We start from the raw sequence: 18722 nt of genomic DNA on the forward strand, positions 1-18722 counted from the left end.
AACCAATAGCCCAATAGCTGTATTGGAGGATGAGAAGAAGGAAATTGCCAGGCTGTAATAAAACTCAAGGGAATGAGAAATATATAGAATACATCAAAATACAAGTAAAAAATATTTCAGTGTCTGATGATCATGTATCTTTCCCACTGGGAGAGGTGAGGAAGTTGAGTTTTACCCTGAAGAATCTGGGATGTGCACATGGTCGTGAAAGGCATGAGATGGAAAGACATCTTTGGGAGTGCCAGTGAACCAGAACAATTGAGGGAACATACCAGGAGGAGATGTACTTCGCATTTTAGCTGATCTTCTCAAATTCATAGATGTTTGAAGCAGAAACATTTAATCTCCTGAGACTGCAACTCATCTGTATAAATAGCAAGACACCTTCAATTCTTATATGCAAGACTACAGATACTGTTCTTTTCCAATAAATAAAAACCTATGTGATAACTAATGCTTTATTCGGGCAGAGTGACACAATCCAGATAAAAGGGAAGCAAATTTTCCCCTCTGCACAGACAATAGGCATCCTGCTTGGCCACCTCCTTTAATCCCAGCCCTGAAATTACTCACTTGTGAAAGCTTCTTAATTGTGTTTAACTACATAGGCTTTAGCATGTGGAGACATAGGCTGTAACACCAGTAAGCAGTTAGGATCATGACACTCGTTTCCATTGTTCTCCAGATATTTGGGAAAATAAACCTGACAACTAAAATAGCCCCTGGAATAATTGCAGCTATTAGAGCCATTACCTACCCAAATTCAGGTATTTTTGGAGTGAGGAAAGTCTTGTTTCACGGGTCAGTTGAGCCAAGCAATTAAATTGGAATGGCAGCCTTGGCTCCTGTCGAGTACCTCTGTCTACCTTACTGCTCGATCCATGTCTGTTGGCTGATGTACAATGAATATGACAATCTGTGTGCAAAAGAAAAAGGAATACTTAGGTTACTGATTTTATTTTCATGTTGAATGCCCACTTCTGCGTTATTTTGATTGCAGGAATGCTGAACAGCTAGAATAGGTGGTAGAATGAGTTACCTCCTAAAAACTGAGATCAGGGTGTAAATCATTACAGATCCTTGAGATCTGGCATGCATAGATTTCAGTTATGCTTTTTATTCTAGTCTGCCATCAAGTTCTTTTTTCCCCAGCCACCTGCACTTGGGGAGTACTGACTAGTCTTTTATATGATCTTTAACTATAAACTGAGCTGATAAAGAAAAATTTCTTGATTTGCTATTACATCGTTGGTTAAAAAAAAGAAAGAAAAGAACTTGAAGGAAAAAATAAGAAAAAAAGAATCTCTTAATAAAGGATTCATGCTTCAGTTCTTTTCTACTTGCTTCTCCTCAGTTACTCAGGAGAACTTTTTATCTCCAGCTTTTCAATTTGAGTTCCTGGCAGGGAATCTCAGAAGATTCCCACACTACTGGAAATAATATTTTATGTACTCAAGTTGAAAAAGGATAACATGTTCTGCCAAATAACAGTACAAACTTCTGACCTTTGGAACAATAATAGACATGGTATTTGGAAACATTCATTTTACCACAGCAGTTCAAAATGAAGTAAACAAACAAACAAACAAAAAATATTAGTCTCAATAGATTTTATGGGACTGAAACTGTGTCGTTACCTGATTGTTGTTTTTGAGAGCATATTATATTGTGTCTCTAGCAGTTGTAGTGTAATGACTTTATTCTGTTAGGAACAGTTGCTTTTAAGATCCGGGCTAGGCTCAGCCCCAAGAATTCTGCAGTTGAGGAAATGTCAAATTTCCTCAGATTTTTCTTTGAAAGAAACACTAGAAATATTATAAAACAACTTAATAGAAATATTATAAAACAATTGGAAGGGCCAATAGAGTCCTTCAGTACTACAAAGACAATTGTGCCATAAAGGGCAAGCGGTAAAGAGAATGGGAAGGAATAGCTGGAGAAAGGGAAGAAACAAAACCACTCTTGTTTACTAGGAAGGAAAGGACAAACACAAGTTGTGTAGCTGCCTAGCTTTGATCTCATGAATTTATAAAATGGAACTTGGTGTAAGGAAGGAAGTCTTCAGGGGCATGTTTGATAGAGGGCTGCTTCCTGGTGTCCCCGAGGGGCCACGGACACTGGAAACACACGTCTGGGGAGGAGTCGGGAACTAGGCCAGGTCCACTTTGTAAAACCCCGCAAGACTCCGTGCAACTGTTTTATTGCAGGCCGAGGTCCAGCTTCGGTAGGCCGGGCATGCCGGGCACCGCAAGGCCTGGTGGGCAAAGCGGGGATGGGGTCACACGCCTGGGGACGCTGCACCCCACAGCCCCGGGTCTGAAGTCTGGGACTTTTAGAAGCTCAAGGGTTGAGAAGGTAAAAATATTCTGTGAACTGTAACTGTGAGGAACAGGCGGGAACGCCCGCGCGGCCCTGGGGTAATGGTGAAGGATGTCCTGGCAGCTGGTGTCATGGCGAGGAAGTTCTTGCTGCCTGTGGAAACTCTTAATGGAAGAAGTAAATCCCATTTGACGTCAAAATGCAATTAATGCAGAAAATCAGTTACGCCCGGGTGTAAAGGCGCGGCAGAAGGTGTTTTTACGAGACGCTCGGCAGGTGCCCTAGAACGGCAGCCTGTCAGGGGGAAGAGGGCGCGTAGCACCCTGCCGGGCCGCGCTGCCGCCACCCGAGGCATCCCGCTGCCTGGGCCGCCGGGCCCGGGACCCCACGGCCCGGCCCCCACCGCCCGCCAGGCCGCGGCCCCGCGCCGCCCCAGCGCGCATGCGCGCACCGCCCCAACCCTCGCGAGCCTTCCCTCCGCGCTGCTCCTTCGCCCCGCCCCCTCCCCACCCCACGGCAAACGGGGGCGGAGTTCCACAGCCCCGCCCCTCAGCCCCGCCCCGCCCCTCTTGCTGATTCTCTGGGTTAAAGTGCCCGCGCTCGCACTTTTCTGCTCGGGGGGTGATGTGCGCTGGGTGAGCGGGGCAGGGGGTCGGGCCGGCGACGGTGGCTGCAGGCGGCCTGAGGGGAGGAGCGGGCCGAGTTTCGGGCGCGCGCCGAGCCGAAGGAGCCTTTCGCGCGCGTCGCAAAACTCGTCGCCCGCCCGCGTCGCTTTGTGCGGTCGCGGCGGGCGGAGCCGCTCGGCGTAGGGGGCCGAGCGCACGGGGAGCGGGCGGGCGGGCGCAGAGTCCCGCTCCGGCCGGTAACTTCCCGCAGCCCGCGCGGACTCGTCTCCTGCCGGCGGGGCCGCGCTGCCGCCTGGGCCCGCGCGATGGGGAGCGGCGCCGGCCGCCGGGGGAACGCGGCGGCGGGAGCCGGCGCCACCCGCCCCGCGTCCCGCTGCTGAGCCGGCAGCCGGAGGCGCCCCGAGCGCCGCGGAGGAGCCGCCCGCCTGGTGAGCAGCCAGCCCGGCAGCGGGCACCGCGCCCGCCCCGGGGCCTGCCCTCTCCGCCGGCCCCGGCTCCCCCGCGCTCTCCCGCCTCGGCCTTTCCCTCCCCGCCCGGGCCCGCCGCAGCCCGTGAAGCGGCGCGGCCTCGGCCGGGCCCCCGGCGCGGGGAAAGTTTCGGGGCGCGTCCCCGCCCCGCCACGGGGCAGCGGCGAGAGGGGCCCCCGTGGCGGCGGGGCCGGGCGGCAGGATCGGCTGGGCTGGGCTCGGCTCGGCTCACCGCCCGGTGTTTGTCCGCGCTCCCGGCGCGCCTGGAGGCATCGCCCCCGCCTGCTGTTCCCGAGGACCTGCGGACCCGGAGGAGCAGAGAGTAGAATGAGCGCTCCTGTGGACCCCAAGATCAAACAGGCTTTGCGAAAGAAACCATCAGAGAGGACCCCGGAGGTAAGGGGGCTGCAGCGCCTTCCCCGCCGGCTCTCCTGACTTACATTTTTCGTTATTTTTGCTTTGCGCCGGTCCGTGTCCCGCAGGCTCCCTGCGGGGTGCGCCGTGCCTGCGCCCTGCACGCGGCCGAGCCGGCGCCGCAAACTTCTGCCTCGAGTTTGGTTATTTGCTTATTTCTGCTTATTTCCGCTTTCCGAAGCCGGACCTCTCGGGACCGACAGCGTTTCAAACTTCCAGTACCGCGCCCGGCGGGGCATACCGCGCCTTACGAACTACTTGGGGCAAGCTGTAGGAAGAAGCAGAGGTAGATCACTGAAAAGTAAAATCAGGCATATTTCAGTGATGCAAAACTTCTGGGAAAAGTTAGCGAGCTGAAGGGCTTTACTTACCTGTGCAGTGATGCAGATTTAAACAAAACCAAACTTAATTATGCTTCACAGACTTCATAAAGAGATGTTTCCCCAGTGAGTGGGAGTGTAGAAATGTGCGAGGCTGGTTAGTTACAATAAAACACATTTTCAATTAACTGCCTTCTCGGTCCCTTCCCCACAAGCTAGTCTGTAATCAGCCATGTATTTTTGGGAATGGTAATGCCACAGAGCGTTCATTTAATAATGAAATATGTTTGATAGTATTTATGTTTCGCTGAAAGGCCGATTGGAGTTTGTCTGCATAGTTACCCTAGCTTTGTTTTATTTGTTTCCCTTACAGTGATTTTTTTTTTTCCAAAACATGCTCAAGAATTAGTGGTATGAAATGATACACTCTTTTGAGTCTGTCCCTTTTGAGACCGGGAAACATCTGTTCTCCCTTGATACTTCATGAAGAGCAGCATGTCCTGCCTGGTCTTCCTTTTAAGTGAATTATCTAAAGAGTACTCGGGGAGATCTGAGGCAGAGGCTGCTCCGGAGTATGTCCTAGCAGGATAGAGACCCCAGTTCCCCTCCAAAGCACTCTTGCAAGTGCGTAAAATGCCCAGTGTTTTCAGGTCCAATGTTTACTTTGCCTTGGGATACCGGATACATTCCTCCTTGTGTTTCTGCTCGCTAAATTAATGATGAAGCAGTCTCTATTTCTTATTTTTATCACTCCCCTCTTGCTTCAGACCTTTCTTTCCTTCCGTTCAGCTGTAGTCTTCGGTTAGCAAAATTCCTTTCCAGTGTGGTTTGCAGTGTTGGGCAACTGGGTTCATCACAGCAGTGTCATTCAGGAGCTAGCATACCACGCTGGCTTGTCACGGGTTTGACTTTGGGGAACAGGTAATGTGGCCTGGCCCGAAACATCTGCCCGCTGCTGCTGCGTGCTAAACTGATATCTCATGGCTATGTAGGGCTTTTTAGTTTTAGTTTGTGTTTGGTTTTTTTTTTTTTTTTAATTAAGCCATCCCCAGTTTCCCCCCCCAGCAGTTGTCATGGAATTCTTTAGGATTGTCGCATTATTTTGGCCAAAATTGCCTTAAAATAGATATTTTGCTTAACCTTGTAATGCTAAACTGTCAGATATTGTTGTGTCCAGCTGCAGTGGACCATGCTTGTGGGGGCAGGTGTAGATCTATTTAGATTCCCATTGAGACTGACAGTGGGGTTGTGTGCAGGTTTGAATTTGCCAAGGTATCTCAACTGTGGAAAAGAACACATCTAACCTTTGCCAGTCTAACTAATAGCATCCCTAAAATGATTTTAAAAGGCCATCTTAATTCCCTTGTTAATCTGGTCCTTTTTTTGGCAAGCGTTTAGGGACACTGCACAGTGAGACTACTTGTGATTAAAGTTAAACATGTACTTAAAACTTGGCAGGATTGGGTCCTCTGTTCTTGTTGCCTGTTGCTGAGTGGATAATTACAGCCAAATCACTTTTGTTTTCTTTGGGTGCTTTTGTTTATGTACATTTAGAAACTGACCTGATTTCAAGCAAAGCACTTCCCTGTTTCAACAGCATGGTGTGTGAGGGGTCCCCTCGCTGGGATCTGTACTACCTTTTCAGACACAAAGCAAAAAAATTGATTCTCCCTGCCATGGCTGCGCTCTGCTGAATTTCCCAAGCATATGCTCTGAGATATGATGACAGATGGATATAGGGTGGTAAGGGAACCAGAGGAAACAATTGCAGTGTAAATTATTTTTTCGTTTGTTTATCGCACCAAGTGTCCTGCTTTGTCAACTTTCTCCTGTCTGCTGTAGGCTGCAAGGCTTGTTTCGGCTTCCCTGACCTCTGCTTAGCGCAGCCGTCGGGGTCGGACCCGTTTCAGGTGTCCCTGTGCAGGGTGTACGAGCTGGTGACTCCTGTCTTGAAGGATCCAGTTTGTGCACAGACAAAAAGTGTGGATTCATTTCTGCCCTCCTACTCTCCTGGAAAGGTGTCATCAGCTCCTCCCACACCAAATGAGCTGCATGGGGCTGCTCATGCCCTTGGACTGCATTTTTATACAGGAAAACCCCTGAAATTCCCCAAACTCTGATTTTAAGATAAGCCGAAGCTGCTTGACCACATGAATTTCGCTCCCTTTCAGTCCCTTGCTGCCCCCCTCTCTGATCTGCAGTTTATACGAGCAGTTTACCTGGGTACTACAAATTACAGGGTTGGGGCTGCGCTGATTAGCAGTGTGGTCTGGTGCTTCATAACTATCATCTGTACAGCCGTCACTGGAAAAATACAGATAAATAATCCATACGTCAGATTTTGCTTATGGGTGCTACAATTATCCGTGTGATTCTGATTTTTAGGACTTTTTCGTTTTACTTTGTAAGATCTAAGGAACTAAGAACGGAGATATTAAAATAATTCCCTAAAATATGTAAATTATAGAACTATCTTGATAGCTTGCTCAAGTGAAAATTTTAAATCTTGATGGTACAAATATTTTTGTTTGGAAAAATCTCTGTTAGGGCAAGTTTTCAGTGTTGTGGTAACATTCCAATGTTTGCTAATTGTTGAGTGTATAAAGTTATGCATATTAGACATGTACACACTTGATTTTTTTTTTGGTTGTTGTTGCTCAGATACTTCATGTGCTATAATCTTTAATTTATTTGGTGGAGGGAATTATTTTGATGAACTCCTAGAGATTGTAGCTAACTTCTAATGATGTGTACGTTTTCACGTAATATTGTTCTGTTTATTCTGTTACTCCATTTAGAAACTTTCTTTAGTACTACCAAAGCCTGGGAAATATTTGAATTTTTTTTTCTTTTCTTTCTTCCCTCTGCCCTGGTGCATCATAAAAATAGACAGGTATGTGATGCAAGCTTACCTTTCTTGTCTGCTTGTGGACAGATTGCCACTCCAGGAGTAAAACTTACGTCCTGCTTGAGTAAAACTTATGACTAGTTGGTTACATAGGTTGACTATGACTGTGTGCTGACGCTGTATGGGAATCTGCCTGTCTCTCCGGTTCAGTCTGAAAGTGCAGGATTTGCAAGGGTTTTCTCAGATGTTCTTTTTGATGACACATTATCCTAAAAAATTCATCTCTTCAGCGCGCACTGTCTTGTCACATAGAGGAAACCTCTGTAGTAATTGGACACAATCACTTTTTTAAAAAAAGCAAAGAGTGTAATACTTTATATTTGAACTATAGGATTTCATACACTTGTTAAATATTTTACTATCTGGATTTTTCTTCCAGGGTTGTGCTGATGTCTGTGTGGTGTTAAATGTGCGAGTATTTACACACACAGATCCTCTGGTTCTAACAGGTTGGGAACGCGGGATTCGCATTCCTCCGTGCGGTGTTCTAGCTTTGTGGTGCACATCAGGGTGCCTGTTTCTTGTGTCACAGGTTGGGGACATTAGTGATTTGGGAATATTTTAATAGAAGGAAATCATTTGTTCAAAGCAGTAGGAGGGGAAGACTAATGTTTATGCCACTACGTGTGCATGCTGTCATTAAAGGTTTAATTTTTTGAGGCCCGGAATTCCTTATCATTCCATACAAAGGCAGTGATGTTAGTCCTTTGGGGAGTGGTTTAATGCCAACCTACAGATAAGGTCTCAGTGACTGATCAGGCAAAGTATCAAATGATTATGTTCCTTTTTTTCCTTTTTCCTTTTTTTAATTCTCCTGTGAGCATGCTCTTTTCCATTTTTAATGGGTCTTCTTTCCCACATAGTCTCCTTTTAGTTCTTCATGACTTTATTCTAGATAGTATTTCCTTTCAGTGGTTCAGAAAGCTTTGATTGCGTTGGACTTAAAGAGTTGGAGTTTATTTTTATACTTCAAGCTCTTGTATTTTCCTAACTTTGTCTTGTTTCAGTAATTCTCAATTAATGTTAATTCAGCCTCATTTGGCAATACTAACTCCTCCTTCTCTTCCTGTTCCCTTTTTATTAATACAGTGGAAAGAGGAAAAAACCCAGTTTGCACAATTGTGTCATAACAGTGTCTGCTGTTTGGAGCGTGTATGTGATGCTTCTCAATATCTTATATATAGAGAAATAGATCTGCATGAATCTAAATCATGCACAAGTAGTACATTGATGGGCATTATAAAATGGCTGTAATAAATAAAATAAATTATTGCTGACAGCATAACAAAGGCACTCTTGTACTGTAGCACAGCTGAGCCAAACAGAGGAGAACATCTGCTTCTTGTTTCCAGAAATAACTGGTATTTTGAAGTGGGTTTTTTCATCCTTTTAATTATTTTCTGTAAACTCAGTAGGTGAAACAGGGGATTAACCTTTGTTAAAATCCATTGTTTCTGTAGTTTGCAGTGAGCTTTTAGGAGTGTTTAATCTAACAACGGGGTTGGTTTTGGATAGCCATGTAATGTAATCGGGATTGTGGAATCACTACAAAAATCCTTATGCTTGCATTTACCTTAAAGCTGAAAAGAAATTTGTATTAAATGAAGTTGCAGATGCTGGGGTGTATTTACTAAAAATTCCTTACTGTTAGTATGTGGGCCTCCTAAACAGGGAAAGAGAAGTGATGGAAACCTGACTCCTGTCATAATTTTCTACTACCTAACCTCTGTCTTACATTTCCGTTTCCATTTTTTTTTTTTTTTGTCATCTATTCTTTCATAGCTGATGCTTTCTAAGACTTTGTCTCGTGAGTAGCAGTTCTGGAGCTCAGACTCTGAGGACAAACAGCAGTACCTGGTGTTAAATACTCGGGCTTGTTCTTAGCTCTCTGCTTTGGTGTCTGCCAGAGGGCCCCCCCAAACTGTCTCATCAAAGGTGAACTGACTGGTGCAGGGTAACTTTCTTCCCTTTCCTTGCAGAAACTTGGTTCCATCTTTGCATGTGACTGTGCTTGGAAGTTGGAAAAGACCTTTAAAGTCGATGTATTGGTTATCCCTGGTGATAACCAGAGTCATTGCAAACACGTACTGACATGCCTGCAGTTTACTACTAATAAATTCCTGGCTGGGTTGTTCTGTACCTTATGCAGATTGCCTTTCTGTACTCATATGACAACAATTATTATTTACAGTTACAAGAACATAAAACCTTGTAATGTAATTACGAATACATTATAAGCAGTCTTGTGAAGGTGACAATTGCAGTCGTGTTTTCGTTCTGTATGATTGAAAAATTCAAAGCAAACAATCCTCTATTTTATTAGTAAAAACGTTGAGTGACTGCAGCTTTAGAGGGAGTTGGGGGTGCATGCACTCCGGTCCTGCACGCGGCTTCGTCGACACCATGTGCTGTTGGCATCTTTCAAAGACTAGAAAATACTGGATTAGTCTCTTTAAATAAAATGTGTTGTAAAACCTCTTTTCTTTTTATAGCCATCTAGTAAAATTAAAGTTCAGAACAGTGGTACCTGAGGAGTGGCATGGATATCATATTGGTGGCTGACAGCTCTCAAGATTGTCATATTCACAAGCAGAACATAAGTTTCCTTGTTAATGAAGCAGGTCCTGAAATTTTTACTTTTAATGAAACGGTAATAAACCTTCTCTTTTTCCTTCTGTGCTTCCCTGCCACATAGCTTTCAGTTGAAGGTAAACCAAAAACACTTCATTCCCCCCCCCCCCCCCCCCCCCCCCCCAAGCTGCTCATCAAATTAATGTATTTAAGCTCATGATAAATACAGCGTTGACAATCCTGGAGGATTGTCTGACAAGCCTCAGAGCTTTGGGAGAGCTGCGTCTCTTCAGCTGCCAGCTTGATGAGTTAGGAAATTTTTAGTGCTTACATTTTTCTCTATTTTGTCTTGTAAGAATGCTTTGGGTTGGTAGTTGTCTCGTATTATTTTTAATAATTAAGATATATTATTATATCTTAATACAGTGTAGTCTGGTAAGTCTCCATCTCAATTAGACCAGTGGTTTTCCTGTAATAAAAAAAGCCAAGCATGCAAACTCAGGTGCTACCTCATTTTACTTCTTGGTAATTAATTTTCATAAACTTTGTGTTTGCACCTTGTTTTCCAAGATGATAAAGAATGATGTTTTTTGATTGACACGTCTCAATCTTTTATTCCAAAAATGCAAACAGATACCAGTCAATGCATGTTTGCTGGTAGTCAGTCAGTCGTATAAACATCTCTGGGAAACCAGCACAGCTAAAATGTGGTGTCCCCCTCATCATGACTGGGCAAGGTTAGATTTCTCTTCTGGGTAGTTAAAACTAACCTCCTTTTTGCATTATTAATCTGTGGCCAGTTGTAGGGGCAACCTAGAATGTGCCAAGTCTTAGTTAAAATCAGTGATATTTGGTTATTTTACTACGGTTGTTTTCATTGCCGTGTGGCCACAGCTCCACGCCTGCGATGTACAGTTGGTTTGCCTGTTTCTTGGCCAGAAGTATTCAACAACCTGGCATATGTTTCAGTACCCAAATAATTCAGATTATCGCTAGTTGGAACCTTAAGTACAACACACTTTCTGAAGCTGAAATCAGCTCTAAATTAGTTGCACTTAAAAAATAAAATCCATCTGTTGTTTCAAATGAACCAAAATACAATATTGGAACATTTACCAGTTTTTAACCAAACGTTAATATATGTAAATATTCAGCTATAAGGGCTTCAGTGTCTGTCTTAGGAAGGTTTTTTGTTTGTTTTTGACCAGTTTTTTTGAGCTTTTTTGTTGTGCTTTCAGCAGCAAGACAATGTGTTGCTAGTATTAGGCTTTTGATTATTTATGTCTCTGAGACACAAATAACTTTATGTTGAGCCTTAGACAAGGTACCATGTTCACAGAGGAGGGCTTCTGGTTCTGCAGCTGTTGTCTGTCTGGAATACCTGCAAGGAAACTTTGCTAGTGCTTCACAGGAATAAATATTTTTTTTCCAGCTTTCTTAACAGTTACGGCCTGTGGACTTCATTCAAATATATTCATGGTTCCAAGCAAATAAATCAGGTTTCAGGACACTGTTCTAGCTTCAAGTACATATACTGGCTTTATTGAAGTGTCATTGACAAATAGTTTTTTCTTAAGTTTAGAGTCTGTCTAACAAAGTTTCCTTGTTCAGGAAATTTAATATTAAACAAGCAGAGAAAACAGCATGAATGCTGCTGGGTGAGTGAGTTGGTTTTTTTTTTTTTAGTCTCTGTCTGTATTAACCTGTATTGTGGGAAGGGATGTCAAAGGCGGTCCTGGAAAGGAAAACAAGGGCAGGAGTGAAAGGAGTAAAAGAAACTGGTGGAAAGAAGGAAACCTTGTCATACTCAAGGTGCCCTGAAGTAGGTGTTGGAATTCTCCTGATTAACGCTCTTTCAAATATAATTAGAAACCAAAGCTTAGAAAAAGTCAAAGCCAAACCCACACGAAAAACCTGCCACAAAAGCATTTTCGTCACCTCTCAGTTTGTGTGAAATGCCAAAGAAAGTAAACTTGTAATAAAAACTCAGAAAAATTAAATTATATTGAGTGCTTGTTGTTTGTCGCTTAACCTAGTATTAATAACCTGGGATCACAACAGGTCTTCCACCTATAGCTGTGGCTTTATGGTTGCTGATCTGCCTGGCAGCTGAGGTCCAATCAAGGCTTTTTCATGGGGTAAGTAAGTAGCTGGTGCTTACGTGGGTACGGTGCAAAGCAGTCGGCATCACTCCTGGGAATGTCCCAGTGGTTGGCTCGGTGGGATGTGTTAAAAACTGGTTACGGTCACACTGGTTTCTAAAGCATCTCCCTTTTAATACAGGTGTGTGAAGAGTCATGGGGGCTGCTTTGCTGCTGCCTTCCCTGGTGTGGACAGAGCCTGGGGTTTAGTTTGCTGTGGCCACTGGGACTTCCTTCTTTAACCCAAACATCTCGGTACCCGCTGGCACGAATCGTGGCAGACTTTAACCTCTACCTGTGCTGATACTGTTCTGTGGAGGACCTTACCTCTTCAGGCTTGTAAGAGCAGAAGGGTCCAGATGTTGCTTCTGTGACAAGTGATGCTTTTTGGTTTTGTGTATTGGAAGGTTTATTCTAAGTTAGCCGCCCTACCCCTTTCCTCCTACCTGCTTCACACAGCTTGGTAGCCAGCCAGAACCGGCCAAGTTCGATGCTTCATTTTCAATTCCCAACTGCTGTTGGGTGATGACTAATGCAGATTCCTTCATTTAGTGTAAAGTCTGCTATACAGACCGTGGATGTATTAAAGAGAAGATCAAATTACAGTGTGCGAATAACTGTGGACAATGGCTCATGCATGTTGGCATTGTTGGCAGCAAGTTCAGGGTTTCTGCTCGGTGAGTCACGAAGTTACACATGACAAGGTGAAAAGCCGTTCCACCACCCTTGTTTGTCTGCTGGATGTAATTTCCCATTCTGATTTGTTAAAATGAAGTGGTGAGTAGGAGTGTGGTTCTGTTATGGGGTACAAGTGACTGGATATCTTCAAGGATGGTCTTAGCCTTTTGAAACGTGTAGCGCTCCTGTCTCAAAGTGCAGGTCCAGCCCACCTGAAGAAGAGAGTGTGCAGCTCGACTGGCAGGTCTGTCTCAGCTAGACCTGAGCCTTGGGGAGCTTGAGGAATGCTGATGCAACTGATGAGCACAGCTGTGTGCTGCCTGGTCTTGTGGCTTTGCGTACTTCTTGTGTCTAAAACTTCGTGGAATTATTGAATCTGAACATGCTAATTAAATGTAATGAACATACGGTATCTCTCTTTTGTGTAGCTACACAAAAAAGTCGGAGGCTATTACCTAATTTTACTTGCTCCTGCTTGTTGGGATTCATTTGAAGGAAGCAGGGCCACAACAAAAGCGGTAACAAAACATTTTGGCTTTGTTATTTGTGTGCCAGTGTTGCTTACTTTCTGTGACCGTTCTGTGTGTGCGTATGTATGGGTGTCTACTGCGCGCCTTATGTACATGACCTTTAGGTACCTTTTATGGAAGATACATATAATTTCCTTTAAAACCTTAAAAAATTTATTTTATGTTCTAAGATGCTCTTACACGTGTGAATCTTGTATGGGAGGAAAAAAGGTGATTGTGTTGCTAGTTTTGCTGCGGATCTTGCTGGTTTAGAGGGTGCTTTTGTGGGGACTCTGCTCCTGGATCTGGGGCCAGAGCTTCCTCCGGCTGGTGATGGCAGGTGATCGTGTCTTCACTCCCCTTCCCTCTGGAAGAGCTGTCCTTCATCTAAAATAAATGCTCTTGAATATTTTGTGTCATCCTTGAAGGAGTCCAGAGTCTGGTGTGTGGAGGAACAACTTTGTCAGAAATCCCTGTTACCAGGTGTGGTCTGATGTTTTTGTGGCATTTTATTTTGTTTGCAAGCTTCTCATTCCGTTATAGCCCTGATACGGAGAGATACTCTAGCTCTGATTTAGACAACATTGTGCTTGTTGATTCAGTGCTGGCTGGTTGTTGGTTAAAAGAATTTAAGAAGCTGGTGTGAGTGTAGGTAGGAATCTTTAATCAAACATCTCCAGCATACATAAAGCTCCTAGTCTTCCTTTGAAATTATTCTCACAGCACAAAGTCTTCTCCAGGTCTCTCACCTTTCACTCCTCTTTCCTTCACCTTGGTTCAGAAAGTACAACCTGGAGGTTAGGTGTTGCAGCCTGATCTCTGGCAGGGGCCCGGGTGTGTTTGGAGAAGGGTTCTGTGGCTGATGCTGCTGCCTGTGAGACATGGCGTGCAAAAAGCTCTCGCCGCCTCGTGCTGTCGGTCTGTCGCGACAGCAGCCCTCAGGGAGAGCTCCCACACCATGGCTCGCCTCGGCAGGGGGGTTTGGTGGTTGGTGGGGGACCTGCTCTCTTGGGCTGATTATGCTGGTGGCCTCTGCTTTGTGGGCTTTTTTTATCTGCCCTCAGATGCCCTGGCGTGCAGCCCTTCTCTCTGTAGCAGCAAGCTTACAGGGGGCTAGCGGGGTGTCCTGAAAGGAGTGCCTGTCCTGCCTGTTCTTATTTATTTTATTTTGTTCCAAGAAGCAGTCAGTCATTCTTGGGTTTTCTGGCCTGACAATATGGATGTCAACAAGGCTTTTGCATCTGGGAGGTTATTGTGAAACAAACTCGCCGTTTTCAGTGTGTGGTTGTCAGAGCGTGCTGGAAGCTCACACAGATAGTGTTTACAGAACTCTCTCTTTAAAACTGCTGGCCAAAGTAACAGTAACTAAAGAATATCACGAAGCGAGCTGCTGTCATCTCTATTCTTCACAGTAAATGTGGGATTTAGGTCTCAACAGATGTGATTTTGCAGACTAGGTCATACGTTATTATTGATCGAATATTTTGAGGCCTGGTTCTCTAACCTATGCTAATAGGGTGGCGGTAAATTTAGCCAGTTGGAGGTTGAAAAATGACTCCCGTTTTCTGACCGTTGCTGTCACGGAAGGCTGCTAACGCTACGGAACAGCTGGGGGGTGTCTTGCGTGTTGGCGAGCGTGCTGCAGTAGTCGTCAGCAAGCAGATAGCGACTGCAGCGTCGTCTTGTTTGGACTCCAGTCTGCTAAGGTCAAGCTGGTAACGGGGTAATCTAGTACCTGTAACTTTCTAGTATCAAGCTGGGTTTGGTTCTTTTCAGAAGGGTGTAAGACTTCTCCTTCATACAAACCCTAAACCTTGTTAAAGGAGCAAATGAAGTTAATCGGGGTGGCTGTTTCCCAGTGATCTTCCGGGGAGCGTGTGAGTTCTGTTGCTCTAAGATTACTTTTCCTATCCTTGCTTCCAATTACTGTTCCTGAAAAACTGGTTTTTCATTTTAATGGCAGCTGTGACAGCTCTGAGAGTGAAACCAGAAATTATGATGGAGTCCTGGAATTCTTTATTGGCACTTATTTCCTTTAGTATATACCTTTCCCCATGCGGTGGGGTCATGCACTTGGTTTCATCTGCAGAGTGGTAATTTAACTAAAAGTTTTCACCCGTGAATTAAAATTTAAATATGTAATGTAATGCTCTTCTAAAACAGTGTTTTCTGTTGTATTATCTGAATTTAAACAGTGAATTTCAAGTACTCCTTAGGTAGTAAGGGTGTGTTTTACAAAACTGTTAATCTGAGCTAAAAGGCAAGCCCAGTGCCTTGTTACTGACCTTTCACTAGAAACTCCTTGGGGATACTAGAATACTGAAGAAGGGCGAGAAAAGGGTGTGGAAGGAGGTGGGAGAGAACTGCAAGTACACTTGGCATTCAGAAAAGTTGCCAAATGGAAGAAAAAATACATTTCTGCTTTTGTTATCCAAAACTGCATAAGGGTGGAGGGCAAGCAGTTGAGACGTGTAGGTGTTAAATTCCTCATAGAAACAGTATTAACAGTCCCCAAATACTGTACTGAACAAAGGTCACACAAAAAAATTAAGAGATTAAGAAAATCTCTTCGAGTAGTATACCGAAACTTATTTTGTGTAAACTTTACAGAGGAGTTTTTCTGTAATGTTTATTTTGACAAAACAGATTCTTGTGTCGCTTTGTGCAGGGAGAGCTGGGTATCTGTTTATAGTGCAACTAAATAGTAAGGAAATAGTAGTTCGTGTTAACAAACTTGTATGTATGCCGTGGGGGGAAGCCGGGCCAGAAGAGCCCAGGTATTGCCCACTTGGTGCAGGCCCCGCTTCTGAGGAGCGCGGGAGGGAAGCCCAGTATCTCGAAGCGGTTGTGCCAGCGCCCCAGCCGTACCGCTGTTCCAGGCGTCGGTGACGTGCTGCTGGTGGCGGCCCCGTGCCGTAGCGCTGTCTGATAACCCTTGTATGCAGCTGTGCTTATGCTCCCATCACAAGAGTGTAAGGAGCTGGCGACCTTTAGGTGGAAATGAGCCTCTTAGCATTAAAAGGTGGCTGGTGGTGGACTTGTCAATGGCAAAGAAGCCGCATGCTCCAGAGGACCGTGCATTCTGGATAAACATCCAGTTTGGGGGAGTGGGGAGGAACCCAGCAAGCACATGCCAAAATTAGTTTTCATTGAGAAGCGTACCGGAGAACAGTTGTATAAAGGATGCCCAGAGCTCGGATGTCCTCTCTTGTAAGAGGCCTGCTGCTGCCAGGAAACTGTTTTAGTTTTGCTCATGCTAGTATTGCCAGACAAGCTATTTCTAAAACTAGGAGGTCTTCTTGTTCCAGTGACCTCAGGCTTCAAATATAGAGGGTTTTCCTTTGTTTGATGGAACTGTGATACACCCTTCTTCCTCTTTTGATGATTTCAATACAGTATTTTGGAAATACCCGTAGTTCAGGGAAGCACGCACAAATTATTTAGCGTTATGCATCTGGTTTCTGTAGGTTCCTTAGCTCTGCTAATTTATTGCTTATCTTTTAGCACGTTGAGAGAACCTAGCAAATTCTTGCCGAATAGAACAAAAATAAATGCCATGAGGGAATCTCTCTTTGTAATCTTTTTGTGCCTGATTTAAGGCATTGGCATTTAAGCAGTCTGTCCTGCAAAGACTGATTAATAATGAGCCTCAAACATTGGTCCTTTTGGTTTGGAGGGAAAGAATTTTTGTTGTGTGGTGGTGTGTTGTGCTGCAGGCACATGCAGTTTGACCTTTTGGCCAAATATGAATTCCTACAAAGACATAGTTCCAGAACTGATGTAGTGTTGTTCATTGACAATTTGCATTTGAAAGAGCTGGAGAGTGAGGTCTGCCTTTGTAAACTGTATTGTGTATTTAGCATTAAAAAGTGATGGGAGCATCTTATGCTGATTCTGGGTGGCTTTTTATGATCTTGTAACAAAGTGTTGTGCTTGCCAGTGGCCCCCAGATATTGCAGGTTATCTAGGGAGGAGATTTTACTTAAATCTGACTGACTTTCCCCTGCATTCTCAGGGTTCTATGTCCAGCCTACAGTAGGCTGTGTTGGTTTGGCTAAGTAGAAGTGGTCTTTCCAACTGTTGCAGAAGGAGTTTCTGTTCCTGTTTCCCATTTGAAGTAGGAAGCAAACTGGCAGTCCTGTGTTAGATTATTGACCTTGTGTCAAATACATTTGTTGCTTCCATTTGCGTTGGGTGGCAAGGCTTCCTTCAGCAAACTCTTCCATAGGTGCTGTTATACGTGACTGACAAGATGCTTGGCAGAGTCTTCAAAATGTGCTGGTTCTTCCCAACTGGTAGGCAGTACTAGTCCAGGAATTAAGGGGCATGATCCACCCGGTGTGATTATTAGGGAAGATCTCTTAGGCTAGCACAGACGTGCAAGCTGCCATGTCAGCCTGACTCCTGTGCCTTGGGTTGCACTTCTGGGTGGAGCTCACAGCTCGATGGAGGAACTGTGTTTTGGTTTGTTCCCTCCTCCCTCCCTGTACACGTTAGCTAAAGAAGGGGATTATGGAGTATAGCAGACCTATAGTTAACAGATGCTGCATAACCAGCCAGAGTCGAATATAACCGTATTTTTTAAGAAAAGCTGAGAATTTTCTTTGCACTTAATTTAGGTCTCTCAAATCCAGCGAATTTGGAGGTTGTGGAGTTCAGCATTTAGTATTGCAAACAGTAATGTTGCTTTGATTTTTCCTGAGCTGTAGTCAAAAGTTTGTATTTTTATTTGAAATAATTCTGTAGCGCTCAGAATTGTGAATGCATATGTAATAAACTGAGAAGCTTTAGATAACAGGTCTTCCACTCCTCCCGACACTTGCACAGAGTGCACCTCGTAAGTATTGCAGTAGACTAGCTGCTTGAATAGAGGCTAATGCACTCTACGTGCACTGCTTTTCAAGAGGACACCTAGCAGGGATGTCTTCATTCTATACAACAACAATACTGAAAATTTCTGAGCTACAATACCAGATCCTTCCATTTTTCCTGGGGGGGAGGGGGCTGGGATCTAAAATGTGCGTTCTGCATGTCTGTAGTCACGAGCATGACTGTCCAGAGATCATGGTACTGTAATCTTTCATTGCAGCATTCTGCTTCTGGGCCAGAGTTTGCCTTTCATCACCCTGTCCGAATCTTCTCCTCCAATGGGAGTTGCTAAGTCTTTAGTCTTAAATTGATGCATTGCATTGCTGCTTATAAACCTAACTTAGATTAAGTTTTGTGATAGGCTTATTTTTCATCTTCAGTGAATAATGGTAGTCTTTCTTGCTCTCTGGAAGAAGAAGCTTCCTTTTTTTGATGAAACACTGATTTGTTTAAAAGTGGGTTTTATTACACTTCCACAGAGGCTGTGGTTGAATAACACTGGAAGAGCGAGGTGTTGGAGCAGTCTCTGGCACGTTGCATTACAAATTAGTGTTGATCATGGCTTCATAGGAATGAGAAAGTTGAGTTTGGCTTCTGTCAGGTTTGTATTTGAAGGTGATTACAGCCTCTAAAGTTTTTGGTGTCTGTGAGGATGGAACGGCCCATTGGAGTAGAAGAGGTTTTAGTATCGTCTCAGACATGACAACCTACCCAAAGTAGCCTGTGGCTCATGTGTCATCAATTAGTTCCTGTTTGATTTAGTACAGGGGTGGGGAAGGCAGTTGTTCAGCATCTTGTCTGTAATTCTGTGGATGTTAGTCATGAAGTTTGCACTTTGAGAAGCTGGGTGCCTGGTAGGTAGGCTGCAGGATTTGGAGCTAGATATTAATGAGTAACAAT

General features: G+C 44.5%; 1 protein-coding gene across 6 annotated transcripts in view; it reads left to right on the forward strand.

Annotated features, from left to right (window-relative positions):
• The first annotated feature begins 3598 nt into the window (after positions 1-3598).
• Positions 3599-18722, forward strand: part of RAPGEF6 (Rap guanine nucleotide exchange factor 6) — a 133121-nt gene continuing 117997 nt past the window's right edge. For 2 of the 6 annotated variants that reach the window (XM_040602882.1, XM_040602887.1), the window contains exon 1: positions 3600-3808. In XM_040602882.1, the coding sequence (XP_040458816.1) occupies positions 3740-3808 (69 nt within the window). In that variant the 5' untranslated portion in view covers positions 3600-3739. Of the gene's footprint in view, positions 3809-18722 lie in introns of all 6 variants that reach the window. The other 4 variants (XM_040602884.1, XM_040602883.1, XM_040602886.1 and 1 more) reach the window with 3 other exon arrangements.

Source organism: Falco naumanni, chromosome 8 (genome assembly GCF_017639655.2).
Source record: "Falco naumanni isolate bFalNau1 chromosome 8, bFalNau1.pat, whole genome shotgun sequence".
Classification (NCBI taxonomy): domain Eukaryota; kingdom Metazoa; phylum Chordata; class Aves; order Falconiformes; family Falconidae; genus Falco; species Falco naumanni.